This window comes from Pelobates fuscus, chromosome 3 (genome assembly GCF_036172605.1).
Source record: "Pelobates fuscus isolate aPelFus1 chromosome 3, aPelFus1.pri, whole genome shotgun sequence".
Lineage (NCBI taxonomy): Eukaryota > Metazoa > Chordata > Amphibia > Anura > Pelobatidae > Pelobates > Pelobates fuscus.
In genome coordinates, this window is record NC_086319.1 from 54963413 (window position 1) to 54983769 (window position 20357).

The following is a 20357-nucleotide window of genomic DNA, read 5'->3' on the forward strand; positions in this document are numbered from 1 at the left end:
GTGAGGTCCCTACAATAATAGTGGATTTAATCAGAAGTGTCGATATGCTGACTGACCCATCTGTTCTTGAACAAGTTCAAACACGTTTCAACGTCTCTCATCCATTTATAGCGACTAGATATGTATTAAACATACCATGCGGTTGATGACACTAAAGAGGCCTCTAAGAAAACAATATTTAGACAGGTATTAGACAAAAATGTAAGTTATCCAAGAACTGCATTTTAATTCAGCTGTTGCTCTAGTGGACATATTTATAAATGCAAGTCATACTTTTGGTCAGCAGCTGCCCGGTGACAATCTGTTGTCAAGTGTGCAGCCCCCTTCGCTTGAAATAACTCAAGCACAAGGTCCGTTAGCTTTACAACGTGGAGTTCCTCTACAGCACAGGCTGTACCATTTGGGCTGGGGTAGGGGGTCAGATTTTCTATACATGTCAAAACAGCTGCAGAACTGAATGTCCAGAGAAATATAAAAGCCACTAGCAAATGACAGGGGATTTGGGCACAACATAAACAAATCCGGGAAGAAGGGGAGATTACTGCTGAATCCAGTGTAATCCAAGAACACCAACTCATCATGTATATGGTAACAAAACTAATTAAAAGGGGGGATGCGTGTCATACGACATGCAGTGCATACACACATAGCTATCTCACAGGCTTCGTAAATGTCATTTTTAAAGATAAATAGCACAACACAAAGAAATTAAATATGCATGATGCAATAATCTTGTTAAACAAGATATGCTGTATTTATTTCTATTAGGTAAACGGTTTGGGGGTTTAACAGCTCACTGAAGTGATCTGGGTGCACTGTCCCTTTTGCACTTAGTACTGCAATGTTAAACATTGCAGTTTCAAAGAAACTGCAATGTTTACGTTGCAGCTCTTAATCTGCCCAGAGGGCTTCCTGGATCGAAACGGACCTCTGGTTCGGTATCTGATGCTGGACGCCCTCACAATCTGCATGAGGACAGCCAGCGTCAGAGTTTTTCCCCACAGAAAGCGTTAATTCAATACATTCCTATGGGGAGGTCTAATGCCGCGCGTGCACATTAGTGCCCCCTTGTCGCGGGATGTCGGAAGGCGCAAAGCATCGTCCCAACACCGAGAGACATCGGTGCTGCGATAAGGTAAGTAAATAAAGGGTTTTTAACCCTTTATTCACCCAGACAAGCGCAAGGGAGAGAAGAGGCAGGGGAAGCGATAGTGCCAGGAAGACAAACACAAAAATAAAGCACCGCGCTTATAGCAGCAGTAGCTTAGTATCGAACAGTGCAAAATACATAGTAAAAACAAAGAGAAAGTTCCCTGCGCTCTGGCCAAAATGCCTATGTACATTTAAACAAATTGGAGGCCCTTTAGTTTTATTCTAATTGCCATTTGAATATAAGCTCACCTGCCACGTCAAATGTACATAGGGACTTAGGCCAGAGTGCAGGTAACTTTCTCTTTGTTTTTACTAGTGCCAAAAATACAGCTTTGTATTCCTGGCACTATAGTTTCCCTTTAAGGACTGATGAATACTCTTGCCACTACGGTCAGCCAATCTCTGATGCATCATGTAAAGCATGGGAGATGATAACAGGAATGCTAAGTGTAGCCTGTTGTTCTGCTACAGTTACCTAATAAACTGACACATTTCATTTTCAAACATCCCTGTTTACCCAAGTACTGTTTTGTCATGTAAGCAGTTTATGAAATAGTATAAATGTGATCCTTTAAACCCGATATCATAATTTGATGGTCTTAACAATCCTGTTATCAGTAGACTCTTACTCTGGTCTACAGGATCTCAACGTAAATGCCATAAATAATGGTATATGTAGCTAAGCTCCCAGCAACAGCTCTCAATTGCTGAATAAGCCATTTCATGACTGGCTAAGCACAATTTCAATGTGCCACAGAGCAACCGGGAGTCTCTCCGAGAGTCAGATAGGGAGTAAGGTTTTCCAGAAATATTTGTATGATCAAGGGAGGTGGTATATATTACTCATTTGATGCCCGAGTGACATGTTGAAGTTAAAGGGACACGATAGTCACCAGTTCAACTTTAGCTTATACTATGGTGAGTATTAATCATTCCCTGTAGTCATTTTCATGTAAACACTGCCTTTTCAGAGAATCAAATTGTGATTATCTCAGCAAGAAGGCCGATTGGGGGGCAGGGTAAATAATACCCTTTTGCACTATAAGCCATGCAAAGGTGCTTGGATCGTCAAACATTTTGATGCTTCTGATGCATACACATGCAAACACACCAAGAATGGGTCTATACACAAGCACATATTCACAACATACAGATCGCCCTTTCACTGCCAAAAATTCTGGTCGAAACTAGTTGTTGTACAAGTCACTATATGAAATATGATTGCAATTATTACTATGGGCACTTATCTAGCACCAACTTTTTCCACAGCGCTATACGATATTATAGAAGGTAGTAATTTAACAATAAATGAGACAATTACAAAATGTTACAGGAACAATAGGTTGGTGAGGACCCCGTTAAAATGAGCTTACAGTCATGACATTGAATGATTATTTGTAGGACGCAAAAAGAAAATAATTCTCACTTGTATTGTTGATGATCTTTTGTGCTCCTTGTTTTAGCCATGAACCTCTCTGCGAGTTTCTCAAGATTTCGGGAATACTCTGTCTCAATCTCTGCTTTTTTGCGGAAGAAGTCCTGCAGGTCATTAAGCAGTTGAACTCTCATTTCTGTCTGTTGTTCCAAACATTTCTGTTGCTCGACTAGCTGAGCCCGAATCTCTGCACACAAAAAGACATATATATAAAAATTAAAAAACAAACTGAAACTGAAAATTACGATTATTTGAACCCCATAACATAACATAAACCCATAAATTGTTTTTGTTTTTTTGGTATGTATCAAAAAAATGCCATATAGCCATCTTAAAAAATAAAATAAAAAAAACTGACAGATTGCCTTAGATAAAGCTAAGTCAAACACTGAATAGCCATCAGATTCCTATCAAATAAGATTTAGTTACGGGAAACATGAAGAAACTTTATCATGGAATCAAGTAAAACATATAAGTGTTCTGTATTATTGATTATCTATGTAGTCATAACAACACTTACAGCACTTAAAATATCTTAACTGTACAGTGCTAGGTAGTTATGGCCGCATTACCTCTGGTTTTTCCCAAATCATTTGCCTACCAAATGGTAGACAAAAACTAGGTTTTTCGCTGGTACTCAAAAATCAACCCATTCTGAGTCATGAAACCCAATCAATACAGATGAATAGATACAGGACTAATTTTAAAAAAACAAAAACAAACACACACTTCACTATTCAAAGAAAATATCAAAGTGGACTGAATCAAAGCTTTACGAATGGCAGTTATTCGATCTCAAGTTAAAGAACTCTTTAACACTACAGTGTCCCTCTGCCCCCTTAAACCACTAGCCCGTTTCCATCACTGAATGAACGGTTTCCTACGGGGATTTGCAATGCACTGGGCATCCTCAGCCAAAGCGTGTGGACATCCAGTGTCGTTTTACGGAGTCAAACTTCATGAAACTGCAGTAAGTGACTCTAGTGGCTGTTTGGGAGCCACAAACCTCCCCCCCTCCACAACCCCCTGCGCTTTACAAATCAGAATATCAGCGGATTACAAACAAGACGTAGAAATCTTAGCTTTGTAATCAGCATTTGTCATGGTCAAGGCAGAAAAATGTCCAGTAATGTCAAATCTGTATGTTTTTATGTTCGGTCGAGCGCTGCTGCAATAAATCATACTGAGCAGGAAAATACAATGACAATACAGAGGTAATAATGTCCTCAATCCAATGAGATGACCTCGGGCGTGCTATTATACATCTTTGAGCTTTAGAACTTAAACAAACTGAAAGCATCAGTGGAATGATTCACAAGAAGCAGTAATAATTCAGAGCTATTTTGTCATTTAACTTTTACAACAAGAAACAGCAAGTCTTTTCTGTGTCTGATGAGACGAAATGTGTTTTGAATAGATCACATCTAACTATGCTAGAATGTACAGAGGAAAAAAAAAAAAAAAAGAAAGAAATATTCTTTTGAAACTGAAAACATGCCAACTGGCACCGTATCTGTGGCATGTGGTAATTTTCATGTTGAGCTTGTATTTCTAAATAAGTAGTTTGCAAGTAATGTGGATGTTCAATCTTTAGTTCCAACGAATGCATGTCTTTAATGCTGTCTGGCAAGAGTTTAGAAAAAAGTAAGCTGCTCCATTTCTGGTTGTTAAACATTAGAAGAAGAAGAAAAAAAAGGAAAAGGGGGGAGGGTGTGGGGGGAATTTACCTGAACAACTTAATGCTTACCTTTCTAAAACAAAATCTATGAAAAATGACTGACAATCCTAATTGATCAAAGACAAACAATAAATTGAGAGCAACACAAGCCAAGAGAGTCATGGCAGCTCTGACATCAACCAGATTAACAAGCGCCGCACCAGATGCTAGGGAACCAGGGCAACCTGACGACAAGTGGAATACCGGAACAAACCATTCCTGAACACAAAATGAGAACCTAGACCTGCTTGACTGCTACTACAACCGCAGACCCAGCGAGAGGGGCTACATGAAACATATGTGGGAACTATGGAGGAACTTCATCTACTATAACACTAAAACAGTTACACAACGTTTGAACATTGGCAAGAGGAAGCTAGTGCCACAACTAGCATTAGATGGACTACACAAAACATCATACAGTTCCATATCCAAACCTAAACTTATAAAGGCTTGCCAACCTGAATCTCTGAACCAAGATGGCTTAACAGCAGATAAAATAAAGATGATCGTAGAAAAGCTACCAGTCTTACCACCAGCCAAGATACAGTTCAGAATGACAGGGCTATGATCCTGGGGGACTTTCAGATCCAGAGAGACGAGCTGATCAACCAACATGACATTGTGGTGAAAGAGTGCATAGATGGATGCGGCAATACCCAATAGCACGAGGAAGAAGGAACATGAGAAAATAGACAAACATCAAGAATTGATGGGAATTGAAGGCAGTATTAATCCTTGGTGTGACAGTAGCACTCGGGGCTGTGACCCGAATATTTGCGGAGTGGCTTCAGAAGATTACAGGTGGGACATTTAAGCTTACTTTCCAGAAAAGTGTAGTTGTAGGAACAGCTAAGATACTGCACAGAACCCTCAGACTTCCAGGCCTCTGACCAGAGAATGAGAAATACACAAAAGTACCACCACCACTAGAGGGGTGAGTAATTTTTTGTATTTTGTTGTATTTTTGCAAAGAATACTTGCGTTTTAATGTGTCCGTTGGTACACTGGCTGGTGGGTCTGCAGGCAGACCCTTCGCGCACCAGGATAAAACACTCTAGTCAAGAGAATTCCATCCTGCTTTGGAGTCTGGATGCCATCTATGGGATTGATCTATAACACTCTGCCAATTAAGTGTCCCCAAAAAGGGACAATCTTTTCACTGTGCGAGCGGGACAAAGCAATGACCAGGTATGGGTGTTACAATGAACTTATGGTGATGCTGAACTGACATTAAGTACTTTGTCTAAATTTTACATTTAATGTCAATACATCATAAATCAAAACAGAGAAACATGCACACCTCTCACACTGTGAGGGGTTGCTGCCTGGAAAGTAGAAACAGTATCTTATTATGATTAACATATCAGTCTTTAAAGTTATAGACACATTGGCACATTGGGACAGAACTTCAAGCCTTATAAAGGCAGAAATAAAGTGGTAGACATTAGAATCGGCATACCATAAAAATAGTTTAAGGGTGTGTATCTATAGGCTTTATTTAAAACAAAAAAAAAAACAAAAAACTACCATCTACCACACTATAAAACTTAAATCTCGCCTTTGAAAATACGGTTATAAAATGGGAAAGAGAGGATAGAAAAATACCAGCATCAATTCCTGAAAAGATTACAGAACTTAGATTAGTTTATACAGGAAAAATAGGAGTATGTAGACAAAGCATCTCTCTCTTGAAATCTAAGTCTATAAAATCATAATTCCAGTGGATAAATCACTCCTTCACTTACCAAAGTGTAACAACATTGTGAGGTGAAGTGCCCAAAATAAATTATAAAAATAACCACCCCATAGCAAAAACAACCCAACGCGCGTTTCGGTGCAGATACACGTGCATCTTCATCAGGGGGAAACCGTGTACTGGAAGTAGTCTCTTCTATATAGGTATGTCATAAATCATATATCCAGTGCCTATTCGGGGACAGAACTTTAAAGGACCACTTTAGGCACCCAGACCACTTCAGCTCAATGAAGTGGTCTGGGTGCCAGGTCCATCTAGGATTAACCCTGCCTGCTGTAAACATAGCAGTTTCAGAGAAACTGATATGTTTACAAATGGGTTAATCCAGCCTCTAGTGGCTGTCTCACTGACAGCCGCTAGAGGCGCTTCTGCGCTTCTCACTGTGATTTTCACAGTGAGAAAACACCAGCGTCCATAGGAAAGAATTGAGAATGCTTTCCTATGGACTGGCTGAATGCGCGCGGGCTCTTGCCACGCATGCGCATTCAGGCGATGACGGCCAAAGGAGGAGGAGAGTCCCCAGCGCCGAGTGAGCCCGGCGCTGGAGAAAGGAGAGTGCTTAACCCCCTTCCTCTCCATTCAGCCTGGCGGGAGTGGGACCCTGAGGGTGGGGGCACCCTCAGGGCACTATAGTGGTCCTTTAATGCATGTCAACATTTATTGTTCCAATCATTTCTGATGAAAAATAAAAAAAAGTTGAACAAAATTACAATAGATGGGATGGCAGGAAAATAAAATTAATCTAAATCAGAAAGAAAAAAAACAACTGAAATGGGGAAATTTAGTTTTCTTACTTTGAGGAGAGAAAAAAAAAAAAAATAAAAAAAAATAAACTTGATTCAGATAAACCACATCCTACTCAAAAAAAATCTCTATGTTTTCCATATCTAGCAAACAGAGCAGGACAATTCGCTAAAGGAAAGAACACTAGAGATTCACAATGCTGTGACACAGGAAATTCTGAAAATGATTACAACAGTCGGCGATTAAGATTTAAATGTCCTATATTTTAGAGATAATTAGAGACAAAGCTTTATGCTCACATTATCCATGAGATCCATTATATCCAACAGAGATCTGGAAAGGCACAACATAAGCCTTTTCCTTTTGCTTGATCTAGAAATTATGGTTCGCCTTGCAAGACACAAAAGAGATACACACTGCGAATTTAATGAACATCGCAGCAGGGAACTGATTTCCTTTGTGCACCAATATTTTCTAACATGTTATTGAATGCCCTTAAGCACAACAAAGAAAATGTCTGAAAAACATGTCAATGTCGCTTACAATAAATAAAATAAATCTTAGTGCACGGTGATACTTTTTATTTAACCTTTTTCACAAACTCTCAAGATTTTGGAACATTTAAATCTGGGTTTAGGAGTCAGATGAGGAATTTAAAGTACCAGCAAGGCATAAAACCAGAGACGAAGGAGTTAGGAATAAAATGTTAGGTGTGTGACTACCTGGATATTGGGACTCGTATCTAGCCCCTACTTGTTAACAAATGTTAAAGAGGAGACATCTCTAGTAGAAAACAGGGTTTTTAGCACAAATTGTTAAAATATAATATTTGAAGACTTTTTATTTTTTTTATATTCTTTATTTTTGAACAGAGAATCTTGTAATGCCACAATAGCTTCAAACAACAGAAGAAAACACTTTGCGTGATGTCAAATACATTCAAGAACGTTGTGTTGTGTGGCATTACGATGGTACTGTACATTTTTAGAATATAAAAGAAAAATCAGGCTAGGCAAACATGTCCCAGGACACAACATATAAAAAATAGGAGATTCTAGACATGGGGAATAAACAAATTAGGAATCATGCTAGTTGTACGTGTCTGAATGGTACACAGGATTTAAGATAGAAGGAGAATGTGTTCCAGACACAGAGATGATGGGTAGCTTAACACCTAAGGGCTTCCAGGGCATAAATAGGGCATTAGGCTTCACAGGCTCAACAATCCTTGCTATTAGGCTGCAGAAAGCTACACAAACCATAAGATAAACAATACCATATGTGGGAGATCGTGGAGATGAGCCCAGTTGTGGGCCAGAGGGCCTCTGCAGCGAGTTACTCCCCTGAGAGACAGCAGGATAAGTCCCCTTCTGGAGTTGACCTGTTGGTGGTGCTCAGCTCCCCTAATGCTGTGCCGGCTTGGTCGTCTCCGCCGTATTTGGATGCGCCTTGGTCTTGGTGCCATGCTCCCTCTGAGGGCGCGGAAGGATTCTTTGGTTTGGATTGGCTCAAAGCTCACGAGGGATATTGCTTGTTTGCCGTCCACTAGCCCCGCTCTCTAGACGCCTTCAGAAGTCAAAGAGGGTGTTGAGCCGGGCTTCAAAATCAAGATGTGCAGAGAGTCTAGAGAGCGGGCACACCTCTCCCGCCCGATGTGCACTAGGCCGCATTAACCACAGTGAGGTGAGCCAGCTACCAATGTATTTCCAGTCGCTGTTCAGCTTGTCAGGTGAGTCAGGAAGCTAGCCCCGTTCTCAGTTCAGCTTGGTTAAGCCAAAGAAGCGTGCAAAAGAGCCATTTTGTCAGAATGGTGTAGGAGCTCTCTTGAAATGCGTCTCTCCACCATGAGAGTCAGGCCCCGCCTCCCTAGAGCTCTTGAAAAAGTCCACCGGATGAAACGTGTTGAGCGGAGGAAAAGCTGCCAGCATCCCCATAAGGAATTTATAACTTTACCATTCATCTTTGCCTGGTTCATCTTCCTACACAGTTTTGGGAGAAAAGTATCCACTATATGAAGGCATTGAAGTTGGATTCGCACTTAAAGGGGACTTCGCCCAGGAGGGGCTGACAAGCTTTCAAGCACAATCAGATATGTCTTTTTGTGCCACTACCTTTGTGAGTGTACATACTTGTTTTTATCTTTTACTGTGTCATTAAATACTTCACCATATACCGTAGGTTTTGTCTTTTATCTCTTTATATGGTCAATAGGGAAAACGCATGGTAACTATACACACGATTTGTGATTGTGGCGCCCCCATTGGTATTTGTTTTTTAACCATACTTCTCCTCCCCCCCCTCCTCCTCCTCAAGACTCTGTTAGTGACCAAATACAACTAACATTTTCCGAACAGTCCTCTAATTATCTACATTTAGTCTGTTCCTAATTGATTATTATTACCTTATGGCAAAGAGATTCTACAGTGCTAGACATTCCCAAACACACAGAACGAGCATCGGTCAAATTAAAATATCCAACTGCTACCTTGAGAAACCAGTCATATAGAAGGGAGATTGATTAGAATTCCAGAAGAGAATTTCTGAAGAAAAGTACTTAGGAAAATTGAAGAACAGCTTTATTTTGCCTGTCACCCTAATAAGGCAGACATAAACAAAAAAGTAAAGCATCAAGTCAACACATAAGCATCAAATCAGTTCTTAAACGCTCACCACAAATTGAAATCAAGGGAACAGGAAATCTTTATAGCTACTAACCACAAACCCAGTTGGTGTCACTGATGTGTCAGTGGCTGTCTGGTATATAATGCTTACTCAAACCAGCACAGTTAAAAAATAAAGTAGCATTTCCCATGACTTGCTGTTGCCATGCTAATCTGACAAATATGCAATTTCTTCACGTTTCCTGCAAAATGCATTTTCAGTGATCGCAAATACAGTTAAACTAATCCATTCAGGAACAGGATATGGTAAATACCATATTATTTTGACAACTCAGATATGTTGTTGGGTAGTGAGGTGCCAATCGGACTTGTTAAGGGTATGCAAATACTTGGCGTTTTTTTAAACTGACACTTTGCACTAGGACACTCAGGGTCTTCTAAATCCCCATAGGAAAGCATTGATTCAATGCTCCCGCATGCACATTAGGTTCCACCCCATCGGCTGACTTTGGAGGAGATGGCATCACTGAGCTGACTTCATATGCAACACCTTCTTAGAAGTGCATATATCCCAAGTGTCGCGATTTAGGAGGCCCAAACCCCTCTTTGAGTGTGAGTGTATAACAGAGCTCCACAGCCATAATACTCACAGTAATGTGTCTGTAAATGTGTTTAGAAAACACTTTAGTGTAAATAAAATGCATTGTTCTTGTTCTAAATAACATTTTGATTACATTAACTGTTCTTAGTAAGTTACCAAAATCTGTCAGAACAGCACCCCTGGCCACACCTCCACTCACACCCCTAAAATTAAAGTGAAATGTTGGGTGGTATGAAAAAGTGTCAATGATATGATCTTTTCTAAATAACATTTATTGAATATCTAAAATGTTAAATCTGGAGTATTAATCCATTTTCCAATTGAGAGATATTCTCAGAGTTCAGATAGAAACCTTGCATTTTTTTGCATGTTCTGCTAGTTTTTTTTACTTCACATACTCTGATTCCGTTTCTTTCAGCCTCTGACTGGCAAAGAGTGCCAACCAGATTGTAAAGCACACCCCTGGCATGGCTAAATTACAATTAATTTGGGTATCAGACCTTTGTTGCAAAAAAGCAGGAATAAACTGCTTTCTCTTTGAAGGAGAGGTAAAGGATGAAGTATATGGAACAATCTAGCTATGCATTTCGTTTATGTTACAGTAAGCTTAGGCAAAGGACATGTCTGTGAGCAGTATGTGCTTTCCTTCCTGAGAATTTTGCCCACACAAAGTTTTTCTAATCAACTTTAAAGTAACAAAATGATCGTGAACAAAAACAAAAAAAGTTAACATTTTATTTTATTTTATCATTTGTAAGAACATTTCACTATTCGGAAAAGCACTGGGACTTTCCTAAATGTTTTTTTTATAAAAGACACACATGATTATGAAGTATGTTGACTTTTGAAGAAGCCACAATGTGGCTGTAGCCCAAGGGAATAGAGCAGCAGTGGGGAAGACTAGACGTAAAAAGGAATTCAAACAAACACAAAACGAGGCTGCAAAAGTAGCCAAGTTTAGAGTAAGGCCAGTAATGACTTTGGCACACTATCCATGCTCTCTAAGTGAGGAAAGGCTATAAAAAGTCCGGCCAAGCAAATACAGAATTACTGTACTTCTACAGTGAGATTGTTCTACTGACCCATCCACAAGATTCTATTTATTTTATTTACAAAATTATTGAAGATGAGGGATATCCAAAAGAAAACCAAAAGAGAACTATTGCAGCTAATTAAGAGCTTAGGGCCGATTCACAAGTCTAAATACGTTATGGAAAAGCAGCTCTGCATGTAAACATTAACTTTATTATTTTGAAGTAGTTTGGCAAGTCTGATCCTTCAGCTTTTGCAGTACACCAGCGGTTAATAGCTGGATCTATTTGTATGAAGCCGATAGATTGTAGTCATCAATACATCTAGTTAGAGAAACCTGACAGTACATGTTCCCTCTAGTCTAGACTGAATGTACTGCAGACTCAATTGCCATTTTATACAGCTATTTCATGCGTACACGGTGTTAACCAAAAGATAAATTGTATTGTTTTTCACTTGTTTTGTCAACCGTTTATCGGTTTCTCCAGTAAAATGAAACAACGCGGGTTTCCATGTTTGTCCCTAAAAAGTCCTATTTGAGCCCACAAATGACGTGGGTACTCAAGTGTCTTTCATGGTGCATTTACTGCATTCCTGCTCCACTGCAGAGTACATGTGGATGCAATCCACTATCATGCTTTCTACGACATAGCCTTTTTAATTATACAAGAGTGTTTTGATAACCAAAACCTCGGTACGTACCATTTTTCTCAATTAGCACTCACTGATAGGCTGAGAATGTCAGCTGACGCTCTCACCTATCGACAGTCCCCTGGCTAACCTTTCCTCATACACTGCAGAGAGGTTTGGACTCCGGGAGACAGAAGTGCTTGTTGCAAGAAACCCAACTAAGGAGTTAAACATTTGCTAAGAAGGTGCCCGGACACTCCTGTGTCCATAACAACAATGTAAAAAGGCTTAAATAAGCACCAAAACAACTTTATCTTCCTCGAGTGGTTTTCCTGTATAGATCATGCCCCTGCAGTTTAACCACTTAATTCTCTGCCATTTATAACTTAAATCACTTTGTTTATGCAACCTTTCACACCTCCCATGTAAAGAGAGGTCTAATAAACTTCCTTTATAGTGAGTATAGTACAGTGTGTTTAATTTAGAATCTCTTATCGCTTAATACCTTGATCTGTTAATGCACGGAGTAGCCCTTTAAATTCTTATAGAGGTGGGCTTTTTCTGTTAAATTTTTTCGTCAAGTTGATAATGAGACAATGCAGCATTATAGGAACAATCTTTCCCTTTCCACCCCACCTTTTCAGATTAATATGGATACATTTAAATAATTTCAAATAACTTGTATTGGTATGTTTTTGGTTTCATCATTATTTTGTGTACAATAAGGTTTCCTTTTTTAAACAAATCTAAAAGTACAGTTTCCTTTTTTTTTATTCTTTATTTTTCTTGTGCATGTAAAGACAATTAACATTTGTTCTTGCGATGCCACAACAGCATTGGCAAGCTGATTAGTAACATTGGATTTGACATGGCATGCGATTTGACAGCACATTTTTATATTAATATCAGTCTAAAGCTGGAAAGGTTATGTCACAATAAGATTCGGTTTTAAACTGAAAGTTCTGTTAATTCAAGCTTAGTCACATGTTAATTAAAAGTTAATTACAAGCATTTGTATCAGTATATGGTAATGTCGCTTTGAAATCATTAAAATGAGAGAGCTAATTCCTGGTAAGCCATGCTAAACGAGACAGCAGTGTTAGGCTCAAATATACACAAGTGAGAGGTATGAATTTTAAATACTAACGACAGGTCTGGTTAGAGATAACATAGGTTTGATATAGCTTTAAATCTCATAGTATGTTAGAATAATCTCGTTGCTGGGTATGCATTTGTAAGAAACAGCCCTATTCTAGTATCGTGTGGAATGGGAGACTTAATGTATGGCTAAATTAAAATAAAAAATAAAAAAAAGAATTTAGATGCTTGAGTTATGCCAGGAGTGGTGTTTGCTTGGAGTGTAAAGGAAGCGTCTCAGCTTATATAAATGACAGGAAGGACAGGAACCATCCAAACTGACCGCTGCTCAGTCCCGGGGGGGGGGGGAAGGGGGGACGACGGGACCCCCAGATGATTCAGGCTTTTCCGACCCGCGCTCTGTAAAGCCTTCAGCATGACAGGGGTGAGTCCTGCACAATGTGTAGAAGTAAGTCCAGCGTGGTGAGTGCATTCGCCGGGTATAGTCCCCTGCCGCTGCCCAGTCCTCTGTCGTTGCCCAGTCCTCTGCCGGAGATAGCTGGAGCACCAGTGAGTCGGACATAGAGGCAGGGTTGTCAGTGTTACGTGGTAAGGGATCAGGTACAGACTGTACTTCACCGCAGGAGTTTGGGTTCCCACTTGTAAGCGGAGGTGTAGCGGTGTTGAGGCATCCCTCTGTCTCTCTACCGTCCGTGCTTCCCCGAGAGTTCTGGCATGCTGTGCCTTGGTGGTTTCTAGCTTTACCGCCATTTCTTTTTTGCCCGCCACAGCCGCCATTTTAGCATAGGGGGTCTTCTATCCGTGCGCCTCAGGTCGCGGGGACAGTCTCCTGGGACCGGGATGACCCCCACCGGTTCAGGGGGGTCGGGGGAATGGGGCCTCTACTGCGTGGCATCGGAGTTCCGAGAGGGAACCGCAGGGCAGGATAGCGAGGCCGCGGCCGTCCACCTCACTCACCACCCGGGTTGGCCTCAGATGTGGCTGTGCCGATGTACCCTTTCCAAGGTCAGGATGCTTGTGGTCAGATGGGCCTCAGCACCAGCTTCTCTTCGCCCGCAGGACCTTTGCTTCCAGACTGCAGATAAGTAGTTTTTTTTTTTTTATGCTTTTAACAGGCATTAATGTAGTTTTTCTGCAGGAGCTCGCCTTATGTGCGAACACTCCGCATGGCAGTCCGGCCCCGGCCCTCCTTTTTTTTTTTTTCTTTTTTTAAAAGCATTAGCATCCATACTTTGCATACTACATCATCTGAGGAATTATTGCACTATAGAGACTTTTCTTTTTTGAATCTAAGAATAATTATACAAGCATACGTTATCCCTACAAACATATGAGAGGCATCCATAACCAATCCCCAGATCTCATAAAAATATAACTGGACTTAACCACATGGAAATACATTTCCCAAATGGACCCAAGATGCACATTACCATTTGTTTGCTTAGATTGACTGTAACTAAACATGTCATTTAATCACTCGAATTCTTTATGAAGGACACACATTTTTTTTTCTAAAAAAAGGGTTAACATAGCATTAGTATTAAAATGAAATGGGAGCAGATCGAGGGTCAGTTCTTCGACATTACATAACAAACACAAAGCTGTCCAGGGACCTCATGCATTCTAATGAGGATACGTCGTGCCAAGAAAGTATTCATGCAAATGAATGTCTATTACAAAGTAATACCTTGTGACAGACAATTACCAACTCATATGGAGCAGAAAATAGCTAAATCAATGTTTAACTTGCAACATCCACAAAAGAAAAACCCATTCTATTATAAAGATTTAAAAATAAAATGTAAAAAACTTGGCCAGCGTTAACTAAAGGAGAGACGTCACGGTTTAACATTTAGAAAAGATAAAATAATGAAACGGCTGAGAGTAGAGTAGCTGGAAAAGTGCATATGTATCCCATGACTCATTTAAAGCCTAGGTTGCTCATCAGTAAAGCAGACAAACATTTGTTTTAACCCCTTAAGGACCAAACTTCTGGAATAAAAGGGAATCATTACATTTCACATGTCATGTGTCCTTAAGGGGTTAATCAAATGGCAATAATAGCAATAAAAAAATTGCAATAGAAAAATGGGTAGAATTGTCACGGTCAATCCGTTGAAAAATAAAAGACTCAATGTGCATAATCTAAAGCCAGAATATAGTCCAGATCAATAAATTATTTTAAAAAATGTAAATATAATAAACTACGTAACAGTTCTTCAGTAAGCACTATTTTAGCATTTATGGGCCAAATAAAGAAACCTACTTATATCTGCAGTACTTACTTATCGTGGACGACAAATTTGTGTCAGGTTAACTAAACTACATGGAACTGGGAGTGCTTACTATGAGAACATTTTCACTAGTAACAAACCAATGTATTACTTCAAAGAAGATTATTAAGTAGATTTTCTTGATTCTACAGTTTAGGGGAGAGGGGAACTCCCATTTAATGTACAGAATAGGTTGACTTGACAGGCAAATGACATGCACTGAAAAGTCTGTATACATTTTAAGATATTAAGGAGCAGAGGGAACACTTGCATGCTCTCAGAGAAGTTTCATTGGTGCAAGTGCTATTGACAGCTTGAGTGGAAAAACATGACAGACTGTCTGCACCTGGCATTTGTACAGCTGAAGGGACACGTGGCCAGACTGCTAGTAGCCTAGGTCTAGATCCCCATAATTAAAAATCAAAAAGTTTCAGAAAATAAACTAATTTCAGGGTTACTACAACCCTCATCAAACCTGTATTTTAATTTAGAACGCCCAATTGGATAGTATTAATGACCCCGCCTTCTTTTACAAACGTATAGAACAAAGAATCGAATGACTTGGAATCCAGCAGCGGGCGAAGCATTTGACTGGACCGTCCTGGCTCAGAGCGCATGCACACACTATGCACTAGGAAGGGGAGGAAGGGAGTGGACAGAGGGAGGGTAATAAAACAAAAGAACAAGGTGGGGCCTAAATGAAAGACGGGAGAAAGGGGAATCAAGCTCAGGGACCTGAAAGAGAAACTCGTTACGTCTGCTGCCAGTGTGCTCTAAAGACAGATGTAATATTTGCACAGAATTGATATTAGGCACCACAGAATAGAGAGTAACTAGCCCCCAGCACAAGAATCTCTGAATGGGCAATGGTTGAAGCTGAAACGCTGCACATACAGATTCCTATCACCATGACCACTTCTAAAAGCAGATGTCGTCATGGTTGTTGAAGTAATCCTTTAAAAGGGACACTAATCACCAGAACCACTACAACTTAATGTAGTGGTTATGGTATCTATAGCATGTTCCTACAGGCTCAGCAAAGTCAAAGCCACATTTTTAGAGAAAAGGCAGTGTTTACATTGAGTTACTGCCATTAGAGGTATTACTAGGCAGCAGACGGCCGCTAGAGGTGCTTCCTATCTGGGTGCTGGACTGTGGGCAGCACCTACATTCAGCGGACGCAGAACGCTTCCCATAGAGATGCTTGGATTCCATGCATCTCTAAGAGGAGATGCTGATTAGTGCAGCATAGCATTTTGCCACGCATGCACAATAGCATTCAAATTCTTTACTATGGGAAAGCATTGGATTGGCTGAGATCATCAAGATTGATGATCTCAGACATGGAGGCGGGGCCACTCCCTGCACTGTCACACCCTGCCCAACAGAATGCATAATTTATACTTATCCCACAAATACACATAGACAGCAATATTAACTACAATACAACATGTGTTCACACATTAAAATATATAGTTTCAACAATTTTGCTTCTTGGTTATAAGTCCGTTTTTGGTGGTGTCAAACATAAGGATGAAAAAGTGGTAAAATGTCATCATATACACTTTAATATGCTTAAGTGGTTCTTGGAGAGTCATTTTTAAAACAGATCTGCATTAATTTAATAGTAAGTATTTTTGACAGCTTGTTACTTATGAATCAACTTGTTTACACTGTATATATTTCTTTTATAGCTGAATTTCAAAATTGCATTTATGGCATTTTAAAAGAATAGAAGTGTAGGCGAACAGACGTGGAAAGCTAGGCTACATTAAAAAGCAAATGCTGATGTATGATGCTCTGCTTGTATACAGCTCTTGTAAGCTACCATTGACACCATTTAGTGTTTTGTATGATCTTTTTACGTTTGGAACTGGCTCAGGGTCAGATGAAAAAGCCTATCGACTTACTGCTCCCAGCAGAAGTTACACATCTGGAAATTCAAAGGGTCGCTCATATTTTTACACATTTGCCTTCCTTTAAAAGGATGCTCCAGGCCAACGTTCTCCAATTCTTTTTAATGCATTATATACTTTTCAAATTATTCGGGGGGGAAATGGAAAAAACAAATAAAAATTAAAAAAAATGCACAAGAGTAACATTATAAATAAAGTTATCTAAAGTGTCCCTTCAATATAGTGTCATCATAATGCTACTAAAAAGTCTCTTTATCAAGGAATTATATAGCTGGTACGTAGGTGTCCTCTGTGTGTTCAATATCATCCGGTCATCATTCTCATTCACTGGAAGCACACAGGTGGCTTCAGTCTCTTCTTTATATTCAACTCTCCCATTTACTTAAACGGAGCCCAATTTCATTTCACTTAAACCGTGACTACATATCAAGTCATCTGAAACATGATGTGATCAACTCTGACAGCAACATTATGAAATATTTGATGAGCCTCAACCAGTTCTAATCCCTTGATAAGAATGTGCTAAATGCATCTAATATTATAAGCTTTATTTCTGGATAACTTGATCTTTACAATAAGAGGAAGCATGGAAATGGACAGTTTAGGAGGAGGAGGTGAACACTTTTGCAGGTTGTTGAAACATCTCGCACTTAGCTGTGCCTCAGCTAGATCTAAAGTTGTTAAGTCTTTGCCAGCTGGTGACGAACATGTAAAAGATTCACATCCCAGAGGCTATGAACAACAGATGTAGGTAAGGATTGAAATAGATATTGCACAAACAGCTGCTGTCTATGCAGATCCATCCCTATTGAACCCATGATTATTGTTACAGGATCATCTCGGTAAAATACATAATTCCACCAAATACTACAAATCTCCTACACAAGCAAGTATCTTGTATCCCAGTAATGTTTATCAAAAACATCACATTATCTGCACCGCACTACAGTTACAGGAATACAATCCTGTAAACACCCAAACCATAGAACTATTTGCCGCAATCAACAACAAAATGTTAACGAAAACATTAATAGTGGGAGCTGACTGCCCAGATCAAATCATTCTGGTCATTAAGAACTTAAATTTAGCAGAAATGACACACATTTGGGAATGGGTTCAGCCAGGAAGATTTCCAGGTTGAACGAGAGAAACCGTTTTTGGGTCAACAGCAGCGGGAGTCTCATCCCCCCAAAAAGTGGACTGTGCTAGAGCAAGGCATAAGGCAGAGTATTTTAACCAGACTTTGATAATTTAGTCAACTAGGTCAAATGGCTACCAATAGGGAGCGGAAGGTGCTGTTTAATCAAACCTGGGATATAAAGTTTGCAACCAGTGGCCCATCTTTCCTAGAATATAAGCTATATTAAATGACCGTATGATACTCTGCAGCAAAGCCTAGAGGGAAACAATACTTGGTGGAAATTTCCTAACTTTTTACAATGGAGACATCTGCAAGAGAAACAGTTTGTAAAACTTCCAGAAATTAACAAAACAAACACTACAATCTGTCACGACCTAGGGTGTGGGGTGACGGTGTAAGGTGAGTTGAAGGAACTAATCATTTATGCAGCTGTCCTATTCATCTACCTTTTTAAAGAAACATTAAAGGGACACTATAAGCATCAAAACAACTTTAGCTTAATAAGACAGTTTTGGTGTATCATCAGCCTTACTGCTTAATTCTCTGCCTCTGGGGAGTTAAATAACTTTATTTCTGTTTATGCAGCCTCCCCTTGATGTGACTGGCACAGCCTGCATGAAAAATAAAATGGCTTAATTTTCAATCAGGTGTAACTTTAAAAGTTTTTATCTCCTCTGTAAATTGTCCTTTAATCACACACAGGATGCTCCTGCAGAGACAACTTTGTATTCCTTACACTATAAATGTCTAAGTCGGCATACTTGCCAAAAATTCATAAATTCACTTTGATTTTCCAAGAACTCACCCTTTAGCAAATGACCCTATATTCTGGTCTCTTGCAACTTTCTTTGCTACTAGTCACTGACTGTTTATAAATATAAACTAGTGATCTTATATTAACCAACAGTATGTCCCAGACAACAATGGGAACTTAGGGACACGGATGTTGCACAATAGTTATGTATATATGATGATGCAGAAGGAAATGAGTTTGTAAAATGAAACCAGATTTCTAAAGGTTTGCCATTGCAACCATACCAAACAGATATAAGGAAACTCTGCCTCGGATCGAATGGCAGGGGACTACTGCATGTAATAAACCAAAGACGAACAAAAAAAAGGATACAATTTATATCCAATGTAGTCTGTTCTTTTGATGTATTGGAGAAAATTAAATAGAAAGCTGAATTTTAGCAAAACAAAAAATTTAAAAAGGGCTGGTGTGTTTGTTTTAATGGTTTGAGTGATGTATTATTAATTGTTCCCTTTTCCTTGGAACCAATCTTTGTGTGAATATAAAAACGTAAAGTATAATTTATTGTTAATACACATTATATTTCCTCCTGTCATATTTTGATCCTTTCCTTCTTAGTTCAGAAATAGAAAAGTTACTAATGCCAACAGCATTAAAATAAAAATACGTCAAATCACTTAACTATAAAGATACCGTCCGTTTTCTCGGGTATAAATATTACCCATCTGAATCTTGGCTTATTTAAGTGAACAAGTAGATCCTGTTGGGGATGAAACCTGCAACAATGAGGTTTGCTCAGGTACCAGTGCACCTAGAACTCGAACCACAGAGACTATTTACCAAAGCAGAAGTGCAATTTGTTTTCTTTTTCCAAAAATAATACATCACCACAGATCTTCATTTTTATATATGGGGGTTGGTGGAGTTTGTGGTCCATGTTTGTGCAATTGCTTGGAAGAAGTTGGTCTCTGTACACTGTGCATGTTAGATGCACATCAGTAGACTGAACACCAGTGTCTGGACCGTAGACAATTTCCTGTCTACATACAAAAGTTCATCCTTCAAATCTGACTGCCTCAGGCCGACAAGCCGCTGAGCAGCTCATTACAGGAGCAGTGAGGCACCCACAGCTATTACACCAAACTGCAAATGAAGGCACGGAAGCCGCACTACAATGCTTCTATAGCTCCACAATATAAAAAGGAACCTAGTTAAAGGTCACGGAATGTCAAAAATATTTTATAAAACAGATGCAGAAAATATTTCTTATAACAGTTACATTAAGTTTCTGGATACAGCAGAAACAAACCATCACATGGTATATTATACATATATTTTTCATGTATTTCCACACTGACCATATTTGGCAGAAATATTACTCAGAACACAGCAATGAGGCTAAACAAAACAAAACCACCCCCCAGTGCAAAGCATGGGGCCAGGAAGCATTAAGTCCCCCCAGTAGCTAGCTCATACAACAGCTG

The 20357-nt window shown here is 39.5% G+C and overlaps 1 protein-coding gene across 4 annotated transcripts in view; it reads right to left on the reverse strand.

Moving 5' to 3' along the window:
* SRGAP1 (SLIT-ROBO Rho GTPase activating protein 1) overlaps window positions 1-20357 on the reverse strand; it is a 159854-nt gene that overhangs the window by 100721 nt on the left and 38776 nt on the right. For all 4 annotated transcript variants that reach the window (XM_063447084.1, XM_063447083.1, XM_063447082.1 and 1 more), the window contains exon 2: window positions 2579-2774. In XM_063447084.1, the coding sequence (XP_063303154.1) occupies window positions 2579-2774 (196 nt within the window). The remainder of the gene's footprint in view (window positions 1-2578; window positions 2775-20357) is intronic.